The sequence below is a fragment of the Ambystoma mexicanum genome, chromosome 12 (genome assembly GCF_040938575.1).
Source record: "Ambystoma mexicanum isolate Mex_15411 chromosome 12, UKY_AmexF1_1, whole genome shotgun sequence".
Classification (NCBI taxonomy): domain Eukaryota; kingdom Metazoa; phylum Chordata; class Amphibia; order Caudata; family Ambystomatidae; genus Ambystoma; species Ambystoma mexicanum.
In genome coordinates this window covers 405,784,539-405,806,611 of record NC_090936.1, presented here as the reverse complement: position 1 = coordinate 405,806,611, position 22,073 = coordinate 405,784,539, and the positions used below count along the sequence as shown (strand labels likewise).

The following is a 22,073-nucleotide window of genomic DNA, read 5'->3' as shown; positions in this document are numbered from 1 at the left end:
ACTCTATCGAATTCCTGAAGAAGTGCCCTCACGTTCCACCTGTGGCCAGGAAGGAAAGTCACGTCCCGCAACTGCTGTTGGAAGTACGGGCGATGCTCAGGAAAGGCGCCATCGAGCTTGTCCCGAAGAGACTCCGGGGCTCCGGGGTGTACTCAAGGTACTTCCTCGTTAGGAAGAAGACGGGCGGCTGGCACCCCATCCTGGACCTTCGTCGTTTGAACAAATACATCAGGTCACAAAAGTTCAGGATGGTCACCCTCCAGCACATACTGGGACAGCTGGAGGAAGGCGACTTTCTATCGTCGTTGGACCTGGAGGATGCATACTTCCACGTTCCCATCCTCAAAAGTCACCGAAAGTTCCTCAGGTTCGTCGTCCAGGGACGCCACTACCAATTCAGAGCACTGCCGTTCGGATTGAAGTCGGCCCCCAGGGTATTTACCAAGTGCCTAGCACCTGTGGCGGTGCGGCTGCACCTGCAGGGGATTCACGTCTACCCCTACCTGGACGACTGGCTCATCCGCTCAAGGACGAGGGAACTCGCCGTCGAACACACTGCGAGGACCGTCCAGCTACTTACAGACCTGGGATTCGCCCTAAATTACCCAAAGTCCCACCTGGTGCCGTCGCAGGTGGCCCTGTTTCTGAGAGCGAAGCTCGATACAGTGAGGCGCCTGGCGGCACCGTCGGAAGAACGGACGAAGACCGTTCTAGGAAAAGTGCAGCGCCTGCTAGCCACGGACGTGGCCAGGGTGAGGTCCATCAAGTCCCTCCTGGGGATGATGTCCTCTTGCATCTACCTGGTGCGCCTCTGCAGACTACGGATGCGCCCTCTTCAAGAAGTTCTCGACGCCCGTTGGATGCAGGCGACGGGCACCTACGAAGACAGGGTCCCCCTCAACGAGGTGTTCCGGCGGGCGATTAAGTGGTGGGGCGTTCGAGCGCACCTCACGGCGGGCAAGGACTTTCAGGCGCCAGCGTACCAGGAGACGGTGACGACGGACGCCTCCCTGGAAGGTTGGGGCGCCCACACCCGAGATCTCCACGCAAGAGGCCTCTGGCTCCCAGAGGAGAGGCTCCTGCACATCAACGTCCTGGAACTCTGAGCCGTGTTCTGGGCTCTCAAATCGTTCCTCCCGTCGCTCAAGGGCAAGGTGGTGCGGATCTTCACGGACAATACCACGACAATGTTTTACATACGGAAGCAGGGAGGCACCAGATCCCCAGCCCTATCCAAGGAGGCACAGGATCTGTGGCACTGGGCGGTCGCCCAGGGGATGTTCCTGGTTCCCTTCCACCTGGCAGGAGAAAGAAACCCCATCGCCGACTCGCTCAGCAGGGAGCTGCGCGCGTGTCACGAGTGGGAACTGCGCCAGGATCAGGTGGATCAACTCTTCCGACGATGGGTCAAACCCCAAATCGACTTGTTTGCAACAGCGACGAACTCGAAGTGCAAGAGGTTCGCCAGCAGGTTTCTCGTTCTCCTGGGGCGATGCGTTCTCGTTCTCCTGGGACGGCCTATAGCTGTATGCGTTCCCTCCTTTGCCGTTGCTGCTTCGACTCATCAACCAACTCAAGAGGTCCCGGTGCAGGATGATCCTCGTCGCACTGGCGTGGCCGAGGCAGATCTGGTTCCCGGACCTTATGGACTTGTCAACGTACCCTCCCATCAAGCTGTCGGCGGACGCGGACCTTCTCTCCAGAGAAGGAGGCGCCATCTTCCACCACGACCTGGCGTCGCTGAACCTGCAGGCCTGGCTCCTGCAGCGCTAGAGTTTGGAGGCTACGATATACCGGCCGATTGCAGAGAGGTTCTTGCAAAGGCCAGGGCGTCCTCGACTCTCAAATGCTACGGTCATAAGTGGAAGAGGTTCTCTATCTGGTGCCGAGCACAGAAGATCAACCCCCTACGGATTACGGCCCCTCAAGTGCTGCCGTACCTGCTATCGCTGGCAAAGGCTGGGCTAGCCCATGCCTCCATTAAGATTCATCTGGCGGCGATCTCCAGATATACCAGAACCACAGGACGGACATCCCTGTAGTCCGATCGGCTGGTAAAAGAGTTTATGAAAGGACTGTTCCGGTCGTTCCCGTCGGTGAAGGCCCCGGCCCGGGAACTTAACGTGGTGCTGACCAGGCTCATGGGGCCCCCATTCGAGCCGATGCACTCCGCACCGATGAAGTTTGTGTCGTGGAAGACTGCATTCCTGGTGGCCATTACCTCCGCATGACGAGTGGGAGAGATCCAGGCCCTGTCCTGCAAAGCACCGTACTTGACTTTCCATGCCTCGAGGGTGGTGCTTAGGACGCACCCCTCCTTTATGCCCAAGGTGCCGTCGGACTTCCTTCTTAACAAGCCCTTGGTGTTACCTGTTTTCTTCCCGTCTCCTTCGTCGCCGGCCGAGAGGATTTTGCCACTCGCTGGATGTGGCTAGAGCGCTGAAGTCCTACGTGGACCACACGAAGAGTTCTCGGAGGACAGACATCACAGCTATTCGTGAACTTTGGACCTGTGAATCAAGGGAAGGCTCTCTCGTAGTCTTCTATTTCCAGATGGCTCTCCGGCTGCATCATGCACTGCCACCGGTTGGCTAACCGACTGCTGCCAGGCCGTCCGAGAGCCCATTTGACCAGAGCGATCACTGCTACTACGGCGTTCTTATCTGGTGTGCCCCTGCTGGACATCTGCAGGGCTGCTACTTGGAGGTGGACGCACACCTTCACGAGATTCTACTGCGTCGATCGGGATTCCAGGGAGGAGTCCAGGGTCGGCCAAGCAGTGCTGCGCAACCTGTTCGCTTAAGGTGAGCCTGGTGTGGAGGTAAGAGATGCTTAATGTTGAGTTTTTTGTATTGCTTAATGTTGAGCCTTTTGCCACCCCCCCGTGGTTGTGCATGTGTGTACTGCTATTTACTCTTATATTCATGAGCATGTGAATCCATGCCAGACCCCATGCTGGAGAAGGAACAAGTTACTTACCTGTAACTGTTGTTCTCCAGCATGGGTCTGTCATGGATTCACATGCGAATGAATATAAGAGTAAATAGCAGTACACACATGCACAACCACGGGGGGGTGGCAAAAGGCTCAACATTAAGCAATACAAAAAACTGCGAAAGACAGATCAGAAACAAAACTGATACTGATTTTTCTTTACCGAGGATTCCCAGCCTGACGACGGGAAATATTCATGAGCATGTGAATCCATGCCAGACCCATGCTGGAGAACAACAGTTACAGGTAAGTAACTTGTTCCATTTCTATAATTCGGTGCATAAGACGGTTGGCCTTCGGCCATCAAGATACGTCCGTCAACCAAATGTAGGGTATTCATTTTTCCAGATTGACAAAATGGGAGAACATGGTTTGGGGATTCCTGGGGTTCGTTGCCCGGTAGAGACACTCGAGGTGGGCACTGCCTGGGTCCCCAGCACTCGCCACCCTGTTGTCCGGCAGTGATGTATCGCCATGTAACATATCATTGACTACGGCCATTTTACTGGCCCAGTAGTAAGATTGTAGGCGCGGGAGGCCAATCCCCCCTTCCCACACCGAGCGTTGGAGGATGCTCTGCTCCGTGCAATGCGAGGGTGTCCGTTGCACCATAGCAGTTTCCTCAACACGTGGTCGATTCTCTGGAACTCTCCCTTCGGAATGTATAATGGGGCGTTCTGTAGTATATACAGGTAACTGGGAAGTGCCATCATTTTAAACAATGCGGCCCTGCCTAGTAGGGTTAGTGGGAGGGAGACCCAATGGCGGACATCTTCTGTAAATCTTATCATTATTGGATGGAGGTTCTTAGTTACATATTCTTTTAAGTCGTTGGTGGCCTGCACTCCCAGATACCGAAACTGATCCGTCACAATTTTGTATGGGCAATCTGCTGGGGCTATAAAATTGTGTTTATCAACTGGAAATAGTGACGATTTGGACCAGTTTACTCGTAGCCCGCTAAATGACCCATATCTGTCAAGAAATTCTGTTATTACGGGGCATGCGGTGTGTGGGTCTTTTACGTAGAGAAGTAGGTCATCTGCGTATAGGGAAACTTTGTCTTCCCAGTCGCTTTCCCACTGAAAACCTGTCCAAGACATGGATGTATGCAACAATATCGCCAGGGGTTCAATGGCCAGCGCGAAGATCATTGCAGACAGAGGGCAGCCTTGTCTAGTCCCCTTTCTCAGCGCGAAGGGATTCGAGGGCCACCCATTGACTCGCATTTCTGCCTCCGGGGACTCGTATAATAGCTGAACCCAACTTATGAATTGGGGCCTGAAGCCCATCTGGTGCATCACCACCCATATAGCATCCCAGTACACAGAATCAAAGGCTTTTTCAAAATCTATTGTGAGCAATGCTAAGGGGCCTTGGAGAGCGGGAGCTCCCTCAAGTACTGAGTGTGGCCTGTGTATGTTCATACGGGTGGATCTTTGCAGCATAAATCCGCATTGATCGGGGTGTATCAGTAATGTTATTACCTGCTGCAGTCTGTTGGCGAGTACCTTTGCGAGAATTTTGGTCTCAGTAGTAATAAGGGAGATGGGCCTGTATGAACCACAGCGGTCTGGTGGTTTGTCCGCTTTCGGAATCACCACTATCGTGGCTCGCCAGAGGTCTGGGGGGAGAGCACCTCGGGATTTGGCGTGTTGGAACATTCGCAACAGGTGCGGGGCTATTACGTTCGTCCCCACTTTTCGCCATGCTTCTATCGGGAAGCCGTTCGGGCCTGGCGTTTTCCCAGTTTGAAGCTGGGTCATTGCTGTTACCAGCTCCTCTTCTGTGATATCCTTCTCTAACAGGGTTTGTTGTGTTTGGGTGAGGGTGGGAAGGGTGATTTCATTCAATATGTCGGTGTTCGCAGGTGTTTCGGGAGATCTGTATAATTCAGCATAGTAGGAGGCAAAGCTTTCGGCTATGTCTTTATCATTCACTAATTCTTTGGAGTTTTCTGTTACGATCGCTCTAATTTGACGATTGCCCTCGTCTCTTTTTTCCAGCCATGCCAGTATTTTGCCTGCTTTATCTCCTGTTTCGTATATCCTAGCTCGCATTGTTAGATGAGCTTGCTTGGCACAATTCAGGGCCACGTTCTGGAGGCGTTTATGGGCTAGGGTTAACTGGCAGTGGGTGTTGGGCTGGTCGAGAGCTAGGTGGTCTGCCTTGGCTTGCGTGACTAATTGCTCGGCCTCGAGGAGTTCCTTTTGGTGTTCTTTCCTATGTGCAGCGGTCAAGGAGATGACCTTGCTGCGCAGCACTGGTTTAAGGGACTCCCATATTACTGTTGGATCGTCAACGGAACCAACATTCGTTTCAAAATACGTTGTGGTAGCCGTTTGCATCTGTTCTAGGAGTTCTGGGAAACCCAGGTAGTAATTATTCAAACGCCATGTGGGGGGAGGTCGTGGTCTGGTTGTGCGCAGTTCAATGAGCAGGGGGGAGTGATCTGATATGCCTCGGGGTAGTAATGTTGCGTTTATGACACTAAGCATGTTTGGTGCAGGAAGAAAGAAGTAATCCAAGCGTGATAGTGAGGTGTGTGCCCCAGAGTGGAATGAGTATTCCCTTGTGTCAGGATGAAGGTCCCTCCACACGTCACGTAGGCCTAATGCTGCGGCGAAGGTGGCGAGTCTGGTGCGGTTGGCCGGATTCCTCCCTCTCAAGTGTGTGCGGTCCATTTCTATATCCATGACTTCATTGAAGTCCCCGCCAGTGACCAGCAGGTCAGATTCATCCTCCGTGAATATAGACGTGATGTCAGCTGTGAGTGCTGGTAGTAGCGCCGGTAGCGCGTAAACCGCCAGCATTGCTATGGTCTGTTTCCACAGCTCTCCTGTAATATATACATACCTCCCATTAGGGTCCTGTCTGACTTTCTTAAGGGTAAAGGGTAACCTTTTGTGTACCAGTATGAGGACGCCACGGGAGCCCATGGTAAAGCCTGTGTGTACTGCCAGTCTGTAGTTAGTGCGTTTGAAAAGGTTACATGTGGTACCTGCAAGGTGTGTTTCTGTTAAAAAAAAGCTATGTCTGGCTTGTGTCTGTTTAGGAACTGCATGACCAGTCGTCTCTTGATTCCTCCACCGAGGCCATTAACATTCCAAGTCAGCAACTTGAGGGTTCTGACTTCATTGCTGTTAGGTGACATTGGTCTGTGTATTCGGGGCCTTAGGTGCGCTGTCACACATTGCGCGTGGATGTAGTGGTGTTCGTTTTGTGGTGTGTGGGACCTTCTCATGGTGTGTAGGTGTACTCTCCAGGACCCTTGTGGTGGTGAACATAATAACGATAAACTGTCCCATCCCCCTCCCCATACTCCTCCCAACTAGAAGTACCTGTCGCCTAAACTTCACACAACAACCAAGGCTGGTCCTAGTGGCCAGCAATCAAACAATTAACTATCTATGGGGTGGGCCACCTTTGCCGCGGCCGTCCTATTTCTCCAATCTTGACGTGTGTATGCTGTCTCACTGTCATTGTTCGGTAGATGCTATCCATGGTCACCCCATTCCCTCAGCATGGGGGTCTTCGGGTGGTTGTTGTGGTGGCTGTGGGTTCCGGTCCCGGCGGACCCGGGAGTTCCTCCGCCTATTGTTGCTCGGGGTGTTCCAGTCCCCTTCAATGTGTTGCTCTGCCCGATTCCGGGCCGGTTTTGGATCGTCGAAGTGAACTGTCGTCTCTTTGTAATATATTTTGAGCTGTGCTGGGAACAAGAGGCCGTATTTGACATTCAGGGTTTGTAGTGGTTTCTTTAACTGATCAAAGGATTGTCTGGCCTTTTAGGCTTCCCTTGTGTAGTCTGGAAAGAAAGCTATTTTTGCGCCGTTGTATGTCAGTGTGCCTTTGACTCTTGCTCTCCGGAGTAACGCGTCACGATCTCTGTAATTGAGAAACTTGGCAATTACAGTGCGGGGAGGTGCACCTGGAATTGGTTTCCCAGAGGGGATGCGGTGTGCCCTTTCAATCGAGAAGAATTTGGAGAAGGCGTCGGCATCAAACATGTCTGTGAACCACTGTTCAAGGAAGGTTTCCATGTTTGCCCTTTCTGTGTTTTCGGGCAGGCCAAGAATCCTGACATTGTTGCGCCTTGATCTGCCCTCACTATCGTTGGTGTTGTAGGGTGCGCATTTCATCTTCTGTGTTGGAGATGCGTTGTTCCGCCTCCCCTGTGCGAGATGTCAGCTTTTGTAAATCGTGGCGGAGGAGCGACACGTCCATGCTTATACCGTCTATTTTTTGCTCCATAGAGGCGCGTGAGTCGGCTATCGACCGCCATGACATCTTTCAGCGATATTGCGGCTTCTGGGTTGGGGGCATCTGTGGTCGGTTCAGGCTCCTCTTGGTTTTGTGTGGTTGGCGTGGTGTATTGATCCATTTTGTGTTGTACGGCGAGTTTTTTGGGTTTATCTTTGCCCATGATGGTCGCTGGTACTGCCAGTTTCGGGAGTAAGCACTTTTCCGTCGTGGGTCTCAGTTGTTTTTTTTTGGATGGATTGATGGCACTGGGTGGTGGTGGGGGGAAGCGTTTCCCCCGGGTCAGGCTGCCGGGTGTTAGGAGCGAGTATCTCAACAGTTCCTGTAACAACGTTAGGGCTTTCTGACTTTTGTTGAGGCTTTTAGGGCTCTTTCCCGGGTCGCGGTATCTGGAGATTGCGGGCCGTCGTCCAGGGAGATTCACAGCAGGTGTTCCAGGGTGTGATGCCTTCCTAGGGTCGTGAATTTCCTGGCGAGGGGGCCGTCGGCTCCTTCTTTCCACGTGTTTTCTACAGCTGCAGTCAGTAACATTGATCCAGTGTGCAGCTTCTCGTGGGGTTCTGAGAGTTCCCTTCATTAGTGTCGTGTTCTGCGGGCCAATGGTGCGGTGCACTGTCAGGCGTTCCACAGTACGATTGTTGGGATCAGGGGGGGCAAGCGCTCACCCGTTCAGGGGGGGTGTCTGCTCGTCGAGGCACCAGTGGGCCAGAGGACTGGTTCCGGCTGGCTCGGCTGTTGGCACTATGATGTGCGCGCTGTATTGTGGGCTCTGTATCCACGGCGGACCGCCTCGCCCCTCCGGCGGGTCCCTCCGCCGGAGGTGAGGCCGCGTCCGAGGATCGCCAAACCGCACTTCTTCTCCTTTATGACAGCCCCAAAGCGCCCTGATGCGCTACGGCTTTGAGGCACGTAGTCCACCCATTAAGGGGGCGAGGGCAATGGTGTCTGGCCTGCGACGGCGTAATATCGCCTCCAGTGCAGAGCCGGGATGGGACGAGAGGGGGTCGCACACTTTTGGCGGCAGCGTGTTACCATATTTGCGTTCCTCCCCTGCCGGGGATCCCCAGCGGACCACCAGGGCGCACCGCTCCGGCGATGCGGCCCTGGATGAGTTGTATGTTATCACCACCGGTCCCCCGGCACGGCCTCACCCAGGGCTGTCCGCTGCGTCGTCCTCCTCTGTATCAGGCGTGTCGGGGCAGGGCCCGGTGGGCGGCCATCTTGGTTTCGCTACTTCGGGCTCCGCAACGGTTTTCCGAAGGCCGTTTGTGCAGGTTTGCATCCAAGGTTCTGAACGATTTTTTCAGCTGCAATTGTGATCGGGCGTGCGATATCAGCAGTGGTCTTTTGGTGCTGCAAAAACATCGGATTCAGGCTGATTGATCAGGATATTCACGGACGGCTGCGGGAGCGATGGAGGCGCACGTCTACATCGCCTCGCCGCTGACCATGCCCCCGATTAATCCCTTAGTTGATTGCGCAAGTGTAAAACTCTCATTTAATATTTTTAATTGTTACTGTGTAATTTTAATTGCTTTTTACATTTTTAAGATACAATATAGCACTATCGTAGTGCTTCAGTGATGAACGGGAATTGGTCATGGCATTTGAACCGTCTGGTTTTTACAAAAGTAAACTTGAAATATTATAGGGATTTGGAAAGCACAGTTGGCAGTAAACTCGTAGTTTACGGACATTTGCAAATGAACATGACGCTGTCTGTTCTGTTACTGCCTTTTGAATCCTAATATATATAGATTTTATCTATTTTAGGGTCTTCTCAGGGCACCAAAACAATAGTTTTTAAAACTCCAAAAGTTAAGGGGATGCATTTAATCTTTTCTGTGACATCAAAACATGTTCAAGTGCTAAATAAGAGGGTTTTAAACGATGGTCCGACAATACCATGGCTGGCAACCTTTAAGATGCCTTATCTAATCAATGTAACATTCTTCTTTATCTCTGGATTCTTGACCACTTTTGACACCTGTTTTTGAGCCAATAATGCTTTATAAGACTAGGAAACCAAGGACAATGACCATTGCTTATTTTCTGTGTCCCGCAGTGCTTGGCACTTCTGTAGAAACACTGACCACCTAACAGTTATTATACTACTTTTTATGCAAGTGTAGTATGCCTTCTCCACTGATTTTACAGGAAGAGAACTGATAGCAAGCTTCTCATCAGGGAAGGCTCTTCTTTTTCGTCCTAGTGTGAAGTAATTCTTCCTATGACTACCTACATAGAGGGGCACTTAATGGTAAACTAAATGTGGGGTTCGTGCCTTTTACTTTTTCTGTGGGAAATCATCTCTGGGATGCTCCTGCACCAGCAGAAGGGAGTATAATGCTCCTGCTCTCCCTTTGCTCTGCCTCTTCCCTGGCTTCTCTACCTTCTCGTGTTAGCACAGCGTAGGTGAACAAGATGTGGGAGAGTAAGAACACCAGGTACTCATCCCACTGCTTGTGGAGGGGAACGCAGCATCCATGCCTCTCCTACCACAGCCTTCTTTTTCACCAGCTGCTGATGGTAGCTGAGTCACCCACTGAATCCCTGCACTTGCAGGCATGCTCCTAACTTTTTTGATGCACGTAATTGCCACTTACTATAAGTATCTGCCATATGGGGATCTAGCAAATTAATTTCAACGCCTGGCATACAATGTTAAGTACCTTGCATATGATGTGCATGTATTACAATGAATCAAATGCGTTTCTTTCGGTGGAAAGCCCATGAAATCAGTCGGTGTCATAAAATACAGTACAGATGTTCAATAAAACAAATCAAAACAAGAACAATACACACACCAATGATCATGACAGTTGTTAAGATGGATTTCTAGAATCTGTCCTGGTGGACAGATTTCAGGTGGCCACCCTAGTTATAGTGAATAGGGGCACTCTTAGAGGTTAGCCAAAACCCAATCAAGTTGAACGTGGCAAGCAGTCAGTGCTATTCCCAGGAGAGTGTAAGTGGAGTCGGGGGTCCACAATGAGTCCACACAGTGAATCACACAATAATTCAGTTTAGACCGGTATTCATAAAAATACAAATATTTATCCTAGGCATTAAACACACACTAAAAAATGAAACCAGCAATTGAAGCTATCTCACAATACTCAATAATAAACATATAAATATTAACAATTGTTCTTAAAATGCATTTAATGGCTTAAATCAGCAGAGGAGGTAAGTAAAGTGGTGCAATCCAATCCCTAAGAAGAATGGGGTTTTATGGGCAAAAGCCACAGGAGGCACAGTGCTTCACCCTAGAATGTATCTGTAGCAGTTAAGTTAATTCTCTTGGTTATTGTTCCCAAGACAGATGCAACAAAGCTCCTAGGTAAGTAAACGTTGTTCTTATTTTTCAAATGTAACTACCCAGGTTTGTAGACAAAAAGACAGAGGAATGGAATGTGAGGGTAAAAAGAGACCTGTTCTCAGTGTTAACCTATGGAGGACAGGGGGAGACAAATGCTTTGTTTACACTTACCCCCCTGACTCTGATTTTTCCAGATGATTTGATGGGTTGACTGGAGGTCGCTGGAGGTTGGATTTCCCGTTGATGTTTCCGTTGAGAGGTGTACAGGAGCTGCGGGTGCAAGGTTTCTTCTGGTTGGGTCCAGGAGCAGAGTGCAACTCTTGGCGATGGAGAAATGCAGGATTCACCAATGCAGCCCTCTTCAGGATGCTTCACAGGATGGGGGAAGGCAAGTTCTAGCAATGGCCACTGCACACAGACAACAGCAGTTGTCCTTCCAGTCACGGTTGTAGTTGTCCTTTTGGCAAGAAGGCGACTTGAACTACAATCTGGCGACCACCAAAGTTCTTGGTGCAGACGTGGAATGGTGACTGTAATTGCGAAGTGGCCCACTTTAGAGCTGGACAGTCCACCAGGTGATCCAAGGATACTTTCCGAAGTCTCAGGCCGGCTGATCCTTTGAGAAAACATTGAGACTGGTTGCACAGGGCCTTCACAGATCAGTTAATCTGCCTTACAAATGCACAATAATATAAATAAAACAGGACTTCACCGGGCCAGACGCAGGAAGGAATGCCAGGCACCTTCAGGTGTCTTCTTGGAATCTTCAGTCGTCCTTTCTTCTACAAGGGATTCTTGGCTCCAACGCGAATCTGAAGAAATGGCTACAGGAGTCCTCCTCTTATCCAAAGTCCAGCCTGGAAACAAGTCAAGCCCACCAGAGGAGATACCACCAAACTCGTGATCAGGTCCTGTGTGTAAATCAACCATGCATAAAACACAAAGTGCTCCCTCGGTGCGCCAACTCTGCCAGCCCTTTAAAGAGCTCTTTAGCCATTTATTTTTCTGATGTCTACATGTACTGGGCAAAGGATTAAGAAATATAGAAAATCCTGCTTTCATAGCAGACAATTAACACACTTGTCTATGTTGCCAGATCTCCAGTTGATCGTGAAACTATCCAGGGTGAGGATGTCTAGCTAGTATTTGAGATACAATTATTCCAAGAAAAATGGCTCTTATTTCATCTAAATGACTTTTGAAGCAACTGAAATATTTATTCATGAAGTAGCTGATTGCCACAGTACTTCCAGGCCCCCAACCCCAATCTTATTCCCAAGAAATAATGGGTTGCCTACTCCGAAGGCTTTCTTGACCACCTTGGGCATTTGCTTCACTATTTCGGTCTGATTGTTCCACAGGTACTGTCTAATGCTTATAATCAAGGACCAGCTACACTCCTGTGGAGACCGTACAACATTTAGGATAGCTTCTACATCTTACCTTCGACTTAGTGCGCAACAATCTAACTCTGTATAGTTTTGGTTAAAGCATTACTTTGTGTTTTAGACCCAGGTGTCTTAGTTGGAAAACCAACATTTTCCTGAAGCACAACCCTCACATAAGGCAATTGATATTTTAATGACCCATTGTCTAAACAATAAAAGAATGCATATTGCATCTGAGCTCTAGATATCTCCATAATATGAGTGATAAAACACCTACCAAAGAGTTTTGAATAATTTTCGGTGACATCTTCCCATCTTCATATGGAAAGTTCACTTAAGGTTATTTGGGGATTCCAGGAGTCGTTGGTCATACATTGCGCTCCTTATTAATTGAAGCACTTTATGTTTGATATTAAATTCTCCAGCCAGATCAAGGTTGAACCTTAATATTTTACTTTTTATGGTATGCCATACACTGGGTTGTTTTTATGTTGATGGTACCTTTCCTGTCACCGATTTCATGGTATTAATAGTTGCTTCTGCAACCTCATAGGGGTTTTTAGGAAGGAGTGCTGCACCATTCGTGAATAGTAAGATGCCCACATTTTGACATTTTGTCTTGGAGCATTGGTTTATAAAGCAGTTATCTCTGAAGCCAGATTATTGCTAGACGGTCAAAGTAGAGAGACCAGCATGCAACGTTAGCATACCCTTGTTTGGACAGAACATGGCTTAGATATTTGTCCTCCCTCTTCCCACCTAACCAATGCATAGTTGTCAGTGTATATATGTTTAATTGGGGTAAGCATAGAGGGTGCAATGTTACACAACAGGCGTCGCGCATAGTTGATTCCTGTCTTAAGATCACTGTATACAAAGGGCTCCTTTAGTAACACACACTTTTATATCATAAGATGGAAGTGAAAACCCTGATTGATTGTCCTGATTCATCCTTGAAATCCAGCCTGTAGCTTAGGTAATGCATTATCAAGGGTTCAGTGATCTAGATGTTTGAGGAGAGCAATATGAATTGTCAAGTTTTCAATTAGAGATGATAGCCAAAAATTGGACTTGTCACTTCACTCATCCATCTTAGAGTAGGATGATTTCAACCCTGCCCCACGAGGACAGTATTTTGTTTTGCTCAGTCATTGCATCAGATAGATTGGTCATGGATGGTACCCAGTTCTGTTGCTCCTATTGAAATAACTCTATGAAGAGTTTATCTGGTCCTGGCACCTTCCCTGTGTTAATCCAATACAAGCCTACTTTCTTTATTTGTAAAGTAAATAGCCATACCTGGTGTACAATCTATGCACCTGGATATAATACTTCGCATAATTCATGTTCGCTGTACAATACCAAAAATGTTATCTTTGCCAATACTTGTGCGTAGAGGAGGTGAGGGAACTAGAGAGAAAGGACTCTTCATTCTTCTGACTGGTTCAGATGCATCAATTTATGAAAGACGGCCAGTAATCCAGTCAATTCTTTCCCCATTTTTCCCCATTTTCATATTCCACTCAAAGGACTATGCCTTTATCTACTGATGGTCACAAAAGTATCCATTAAATAATTTGGTCTGTGCAGAAACATGTTCGCCATCAGGAAATGTACTGTCCTAACCGACCCATTCGCTTGGAACCCATTTGCTAGAATGAATTGAGAGAACTACATTGATCTTGCTCCTTTTCACTGAAAAGTTACCTTGATGTATTGTGCCAGGTTTTACATTCATGTTCTAACTTTTCCCTTTTGACGAAACATGATGATTACCAAGGAGGGAGTCAGAGCAACATATTTGATCTAAATGTGTTTGCAGATGTCATTGTTGTCGATGCTACATGCCCTTGAGTCTCTTTGCTCCAAGTTGTTTTGAGGACAAAATATTTGGCCTGCAAAGTTATGTGCCTGTGTTATTGTAGGCATCCATGTGTACAGGAGATCCTACATGAAAAACTGTCTGTGATAACATATACACCGTATTAAAATCTAAGTACATGGCGTGGTGCCAGGAAGGAACATACAAGCAGAGTGCTTGGATGCTGCTCCTAGTTGGAGGAGGTTCCTTCTTAAGGCAGTTCTGAAACCTGATGAAGTGGCATTGGACTTGATCTCAAGGAGTAGGGGTAGGGCGTTTCAGTGGTGAGGGTGGGAGAAGTAGCAGGACAGCGATTGATAGCAGTGAGAGTGTGAAATGGAGTCATTAAGCTGAGCTAGAGATCACAGTGCGACTGTGTGAGCAGTGGTATATTGAACTAGCCAGGTTGGTGGGTGGGCCAGCACATGCATGGATTTGTAGACTTGAAGGCGGAAGTTAAATGGGGATCTATTTGGCACAGACAGCCTTCGCACTTGGAGGCAGTGCACAGAGATCAGTGAAAATTGTAAGTGGTTGAAGAGTGTGTTGGTAGTGAGTTTAAATTCTGTGTTGCTTTGGGTAGAAGAGTAGAGTGATTTCTATGAGGGCTGGTGCAGGTACAAGGGTGACCAACTGCTGTTTCTCGTTGCTGTTAAAGACAACTCCCAGGTTGCGAAGCTGTGGCGAATGGCCGGAGCATGTCTGGGGAAGAGAAAAGGGGAAAGGCAATTGGGGGATTAGGCGCTAAAGGGTAGGAATTCGATCGCGTCAGTTCTGGAGAAATCGAGCACCAGTCAGAGGAGCACATTTCCAGTGGTGAATGGTAATCGGGCAGTTTCTGACGTGGAAAGAAAGCTCCTGAGGTAAGTAAGGGAAGGCAAAAAAAGATTTGGGTGCCAACAGTAAAACAATGATATGAGAGCCCAAAGGCTCAAATGAACTTGCAGGGGGTACAAGGTGTTAGTGAATAGGAGAAGCCATGTACACACCCTTGAGTAACCGCATTCTGTATAGAGGTTGCCTATGATGTACTAGCATTCCAGGGGACTGAAAAATGAGTAACATGAAGAGTCAGAGGCTTTCCAGGCACAAGGCCATTGCCCTGGAAGCTGATGTGAGAGTCATGAGGAGGGAGGAGTGGTCAACCACTAATATGTAAGCAAGCAGGTCAAAGAGAAACTGAATGCAGAATTAAAATCAGAATGTAGAACTCTGTAGGTGGCCCAAACTGCAAAGTTAACTATGGCCATCTATGCTTTGAGTGGATCAGAGAGATAGAGGAACATCTGCTCTGTTTCAAGCGAGGTAGCTCGCAAGTGTGAACATTTCTCTTTAGATAAAGCACAGGCAATTACTTTTTGTGCTATGTCTTTCATTCCAAAATATACATTAATTGTCAGGCGGAGCCCCCTTGAACTTAATGTAGGCAATTTATAAGCGCTACTGCATGGTTTTTGATGCTGGCATAGATGCTTGTGATTGTAGGTGGGTGCAGGGCGCAACATTTTACTCGCCATTAGTGATATTTGAAACTTGGCGACTAAGAAATAGTATGCCGTCTATGTATAGAATTGAGGTGGCAAGTAACTCTTTGGACAGTAGATTGCAACCTACATTTTGCACCTTGGGTGGATTAATTAGGCTCTCTAATATATTTGGTGAATTCATGCATTTCTCAATTGACAAATGCTGCTGCATTTAATTATTTTTCATGTGCGACCTGCTAATAAACACAATCAAAAGATGTTCAGCGTTTGGATGTACAAGCCTTCAGAAAACTAATGTTCTATCCAGTCTTCCCCCTTGCTTCATTACTTTGTTAAGGGATACAAAAGACAGATATTTAGAGGTAATTGGAAGGTTGTGCTGAATGCTGACGCCTTCCTGACAAACTCCGTTATCTCTGCTGTGATTGTGGAAAATGTATGTACAGGCTTGTTCACTAGTGGCAGGTGGGTCGAAGACTGCAGTCAACAGTACAGTAAAGAATGCAATGCATTATTAGGAAGGGGCAAGTGTTATACACATGAAAGAATGTCAACAGATTCTTCAAACTATTAATTGGCAATATAACATTTTTGAGTTATTTGCCTGTGTTTGCTGACTTTGTTGCTGGCTTTTAACATGCTGTATTTGTTTTCCGTATAGGTCTCAGTTGACAATGTGTCTGCGTGCCATTATTAAGCATGACTTTCCTGGTCGTTGGACAGCCGTGGTGGACAAGATTGGTTTTTACCTACAATCTCAAAACAGTGGTACTTGGCTTGGGAGTTTGCTTTGCCTATACCAACTGGTGAAGACATACGAGTAAGTGTGGCATTATTCCTTGTGAAAAATGTATAGCTTTGAGCTCCTACGTTTGACATGTGTAAAGGAAATGGGTTTCATTGATTGATTGATATTTTATTTCTATCGCGCTCGTACACAAGTGTTTCAGAGCACAACAAAGCAAGGGAGGGGAGCAGGGAAGAACAAAAACAGCGATTTTACTAAGCCCAGTGACATTGAGAACACGCAAGTGCATGAGAGAAGGGGGAGGGGAAAAGTGCATGGAAGGGGGGAGAGGTGGAAAGTGCGAAGCAGAGGAGAAAGAGATAAATAACAATAAATAAATAATAAAGGCAACAAACGGTGGTAATGCAGCCAGCAATTTGCAGGTGCTAGGTTTAAGGCAGCAGACAGGGTAGGTCTCATAAGTGCAGGAAGAAAAAGGGGGTGCTGTATGGGTACAGATACAGACCCCAGTGCAAGGGGTGGCCCGGAGGCAGTACGGGAGGGTGGCAGGATGAGCAGGTACCTGCCCTAAAGGACAGAGGGTGGCCAGGTGCACATTGCCAAGAGAGAACAGATCAGCAGGGGAGAGGGGGAGCAAAGGCAGAAGAAAAGAGGAAGGTTTTGAGGTGCTTCCGGAACCGGAGATGGTTCTCCTCAAGTTTTAGAGTGGCAGAGAGGCTGTTCCAGAGGGAGGCTCCAGCCGAAGACAGAGATCTACCCCCAGCTCTTTTCTTAGAAAAACGACTGACCCTGGGTGAGTTGGAGGTAGAGGAGCGAAGAGCTCAAGAGGGGAGGTATTTGCGGAGGGATAGCTGAAGGTATTTTGGACCCAGGCCCCAGAAAGCCTTGTGGACAATGCAGAGGGTTTTGAATTTAATCCTTGCATCCACTGGGAGCCAGTGGAGAGATTTCAGAGCTGGAGAGATACAATCCCAGGGCTTGAGGCCAAGGACAAGTCTCGCAGTCCTGTTCTGGATTAGTTGCAGAGGGCGGAGAGTAGAGGCAGGTAGATTTAGAAAGAGGCTGTTGCAATAGTCCAAGCTAGAGAGAACCAGAGCTTGAGATACCATGAGCTTCTGGGGGGAAGGAGAGGAAAGGCAGAGTGCCTCTGAGGAGGTGCAGTCGGAAATTTGACTTTTTAGAGACCTCAGAGATGTGGGCGGAGAAGGAAAGGGTGGAGTCAAAGATGACCCCGAGGTTCTTGGCCTCGCAGGTGGGGGGTAGGAGGAGGGCAAAGGGAGGCCGGCCAGAGAGTGAGTGGAAAGGATGGTGAAGGTGTACCGATGAGGAGGATCTCCGTCTTGCTGGCATTCAGACAAAGGTCATTGGCGGCACACCAATCTTGAATGGCAGTTGGGCAATCGGAGATGAGAGAGGGAGAGGAGGTGGCACAGGGCAGCCTGAAAATGAGTTGCGTGTTGTCAGCGTAGCACTGGAAATTCGAGCAGAAAATGGCAATGCAGTGGGCGAGAGTTGCCAGGTATTGGTTGAAAAGCCAGGGCGAGAGGTTAGACCCCTGGGGAACACCTCCGGTAGAGAGGAAGATAGATGAAAGGAAGGACCCAAGTTGGACCTGGTAGGGTCGATCTGAGAGGAAAGGGATCAGCCAGGCCAGAGCCTGATCAGTGATACCCAGGTTTTCACGGAGACGGTTGAGCAGGATGGTATGGTTGACCGTGTCGAAGGCAGAAGAGAGATCGAGGAGGATGAGGACAGAGGGAATGTTAGAGTCAAGGTTGGAGAGCAGATCTTCACGGATGTTCAGGAGAGCAGTTTCCGTACTTCTGGCAGCTCTAAAGCCAGACTGGTGGTCATGGAGACAGCCAACAGAATTGGAATGAAGGTTAAGCTGAGAGATGGCCAACTTTTCCAGGCGTTTGCCAAGAAAAGGGAGTAGAAAGTTTGGAATAGTCCAGTAGATGCATTTGCTCACAATATGGTAACCGATTACTGGCTCCTGCAAATACTCCTTGTAAATATTTATAGGTAAGACAACATTTTAAGTGTATTTACTTCTTTTTGCCCATATTTTCTTTCATTTCTCATAATAATTAACATTCTGCTAAAAAATTAAAATGCCAAGAATATTTCAGGATGCTTTTTAAGGTTGGGCTATAAGGTGGCACTTTAGCACTGAATATACGCCAAAGCGTTTGCATTGAATGCAGATAGGGAGAAATGGCATATGAGGAGGGACCTAAAGCTTGTATGTGTTCATTGCCCACCCATTGACTGCCCAGGACTATTCTAATCCCTATGGCCATTCCCACCTAGTAAAACATATTCTATTGTGAACTCTTCGAGCTCTTTTTAATCAAGCCTTACCATGACACTTTGCAGTTGAATTGCCAGCCATTTCTTTTTTTTTATAGTTGGACTTCACTGGAGTTGTACACTCTCAATGTCTTAACCATATCTGCCTTCAGCCACTCTATTTATTAGCACTAAATGTGTACTTCACTGAAGTCCTGTTAAAACGAGCATTGGCAAAGCCAACAGTTTTGGCTTGTTTAAAAGTATCAGGCATTTGCCTGACACTGCTATTAGATGTCCATGTACTTGAACCATTTTGCACCTGCTACCATCAATAGCCACTTAATACCATTTTGGCAGTTCCTTCCATGTACCTTTCCCATGCCTTCACAGAGCTCACACTGTTGGCATTATCAATTCTTGTTTGGATTGATGCTTTTATTTGAAATTTTAATTCATTTGAAAAATGGAAACAAAAGGCCAGAACAGTCTTCTTCCAAACTGCACAGGTGGTGTTTGTAACCATGCATTCACAATCCAAATATTTGATGGTTCTATTGATAGAATCTTTGGTACTGAAATTAAAACTCCTGTTTTCCCAATTCATCATTTAGTACCGAGATGGCACTTAAATAGCTTGGGAGCGGAAGGAACAGTAATACCTGTATTGTTGGAAATGCCCACTCCTTCTAATGAACCAAGGATTGGAAGCGGCAGTGTTTCTCGAGTCAAGTTCTCTGCCCAGTTTTTCAACAGAACTTTACTTACTTTTTTTTTTATTCACTAAACTTGTTCTTTAGTCTGTTGGCATAGTGTCTGGCTTGTTTTCTTATTTTAAGAAGCGTGAAAGTATACACTGGGGTTAGTGTATTTCACAAACTAGTTGTCTTATAACTTGCAAATAATGCTTTTTTTGTTGGTAGTTACCTTGTATGTCTTTTTAACCCGAATACCGCAAGTGACCTCCACATGCAGAACAGTAACTAGGAGGTGACTAGGAGTAAAGAGGAGGAGAAAAGTAGAGGAAGGAGAGTGGCTGGAATTAATATTGACGAAAGAAGAAAAACATGGAAATATGGAGGAAGGAGGAGATCAGAAAGCTAAAGGTAGTGAAGAAAGAGTGAGAATCCAGGAGATAAAAGGCGATATGGCACAAGTGTCTTGAAGCTTAAGCTATTAGTGAGGTTCCTCAGCTGGGGCGGTTTCTGACTTCTGCTAGAGTGAGCCAAGAGTAGATAATCCCAGTGCCGAACCAATCCTAGAAAGGTTGCGTAAGTGTCTGACCTACTGGCACACATCTTGACTATGCAAGGCTCTAGCTGTAGTCGGGCTAGGTAATCGAGGCAGAGAAGCAAACAAATAGATGATGATGACCAGACAGTGGGATTCCATATGATATTCTCGAATATTAAAGGCTGCAGACAAAAAACAGTTTTTTTTCTGTCAATTTGGTGCAGCCTTTAACATTCTCAAAATATCTCTTTTTACCCACCTCTCTCCTCTGAAATTGGGGTGGGGGGGCTTCTGCCTCCGAACCCCCCCTTTAATCCTGCAAACTCTCCCCGACATAACAATCGACCTAACAACCTCGCCCACATACACACACACATACACACCCTGCCCCGCCCCCCAAAACCCCCAACATACTCACTGTCAACTTCTGTCTTACATGCCTGTCGGCCCCCGCGCACACTCTTAAGCGACATGGGCATGACCATTAGATTTAGAAAGACCGCTCTAAGTGGTCTTGGAGCAGTGTATCTAAATCAGTATTTTTTATTTTGAATGGTTTGTGTTCTCCAGTGTATTCCTCATCTTTGATAATCTCCTTCCAGCATCAGCTGCTTCGGAATGTGTTTCTCTGTAGAGGGCGCTGTGCGCCGTCGACTCGATGTCCCTCAACGGCCTCCGTCCACTCACTCCGCAGCCCAAAACCAAATCAACCTCCTGGAACTGCTATTAGTACTCAAGGCCCTACAAGATTTTCAACTGCATCTAGAAGTCTGACAGTACAAGTCCTCACAGACAGCACCGCTGCCATGTTTTACATAACAAGCAGGGAGGCGCACACTCTCCAAGTCTGTCCAGGCTATCCCAGAAAATCTGGAAGTGGGCACTCAAGCGGAACATTTTGCTAGTCTCTCAACACGTTCCAGGGGAACTCAATGCTCTTTCCGCCATCGTGGTTGGTCGCAAGTTCCAGACTTCCTTTCCAGGTTGATGCCTTTGACCAGTTAAAGGTTTCTTGTTCTTTATTTACTGTCCGCGTCATCCAGCTGCTCGACGGCCTTCGACGGACAACTTCATAGTCGACGACTTCATTGACTACTAAATGTGGCCTTCACAGGCGTCTTCGGGCCTCAGCCCTTACAGTAGGTAGAGAGGGGGAGGTCTTTTTATACAAACACCTTTTAGAGAATGAATGAACTGCTACCCTTTTTCGCTTTTTCTCGCCTAACTGCCCTTTCCATTAATAATGGACAAAACCTTTTAAATTTTGCCCTACCTGCCATAGAAAATTCCTGTGGAAGGATACGCACCGAGTGTGCAATTACTGTCTCCTTAGGGACCGGCCATAAAATCCCAATGACCGCCAGACCAACCGCAGGCCCGTCCACGCAATGCAGGCCGAAGCCTCCATGGTCGTAATGGAGGATTCCAGCGTCGGCAGTATCGATGACCATAGTGATGCCCAAGGTGACCGGGGTTCGTCAAAACCCCATGTGCGGATCCCCGACTCCACTATGCAGGCCTGTGGCTCTGTGACGACACAACACCCAGCGGCCATGGCACACACGTGTCCAAATACACAAAGCACATAGCTCATGTCTGACATTCAATGAAATCGACGAAAGGCCAGAGGCTGACGGCGTTGTCTGCGGAAAAGGTCTCTAAATGTTCCCTGTCCTCTGGGTCATCGCTTATGCCTTCGCCTCATGACAAGCCTCTGAAACCGGCCCCCAAAGTCGGTTTGGACACTGCACACAGAAAAGCCCCCCTTTCACGCACCGAAAAATAGGCGGTGAAAGGCGTATCGGCGTCCCCTAAACCTATGCTGAAAATGCAGGAACTAATTAAAAAAAACCTGTTCCCCCAACCCTGTTAAAGACAAAGTCACTGAAAAAAATAAAATCCTCAACACCTTTGTCTTTCCAAAGCTCTCAGGTTATGAGTTCCTCCTCCCCTGTAGAAAAACTCTCAGGTGCTACGCATCACAAGGATCAGGCACCCTCCCAAGCCATCCCTACCTCTTCAGGCTTTCCATCCTCCTATGACTGGACCCCTGAACAAGTCAACAGAGTTATGAAGAGGATGTCATACTTTGTTGACTTCATGGACAAGCACCCAGAAGAACTAACAGCCCTTAAACCTCATCTTGACCCACAGCAAAGTACTTCCGCCCTAGTTCCCCTCCGCCTCCACTTACCAAGCCCCCTCTCAGGACTTGTATGGTGTTGATCTCTCAGGGTCGCAAGACCCCGACTCTCAAGGAGACCTATACAGTCTGGACCAATACTACGAAAACGATGATGACGACATCTGTCATCCTATCGCCTGACCACCAAGATCAGCTGGTAGCAAATTCACCTGTAGATAATCAGCTCCAATACAACGAGCTGCTGGTAAAAGCTGCCCAACATTTCAGTATTAATACACAAGAGGCACAGGGAGACAAGGACTTTGTGGAGGACATTCTTGGCGACAAGAAGTCCGCCACTCA

General features: G+C 47.9%; 1 protein-coding gene across 2 annotated transcripts in view; it reads left to right on the top strand.

Moving 5' to 3' along the window:
• Positions 1 to 22,073, top strand: part of IPO8 (importin 8) — a 2,228,954-nt gene that overhangs the window by 419,716 nt on the left and 1,787,165 nt on the right. For both annotated transcript variants that reach the window (XM_069628533.1, XM_069628532.1), the window contains one exon: positions 15,974 to 16,132. In XM_069628533.1, coding sequence (XP_069484634.1) covers positions 15,974 to 16,132 — 159 coding nt within the window. The remainder of the gene's footprint in view (positions 1 to 15,973; positions 16,133 to 22,073) is intronic.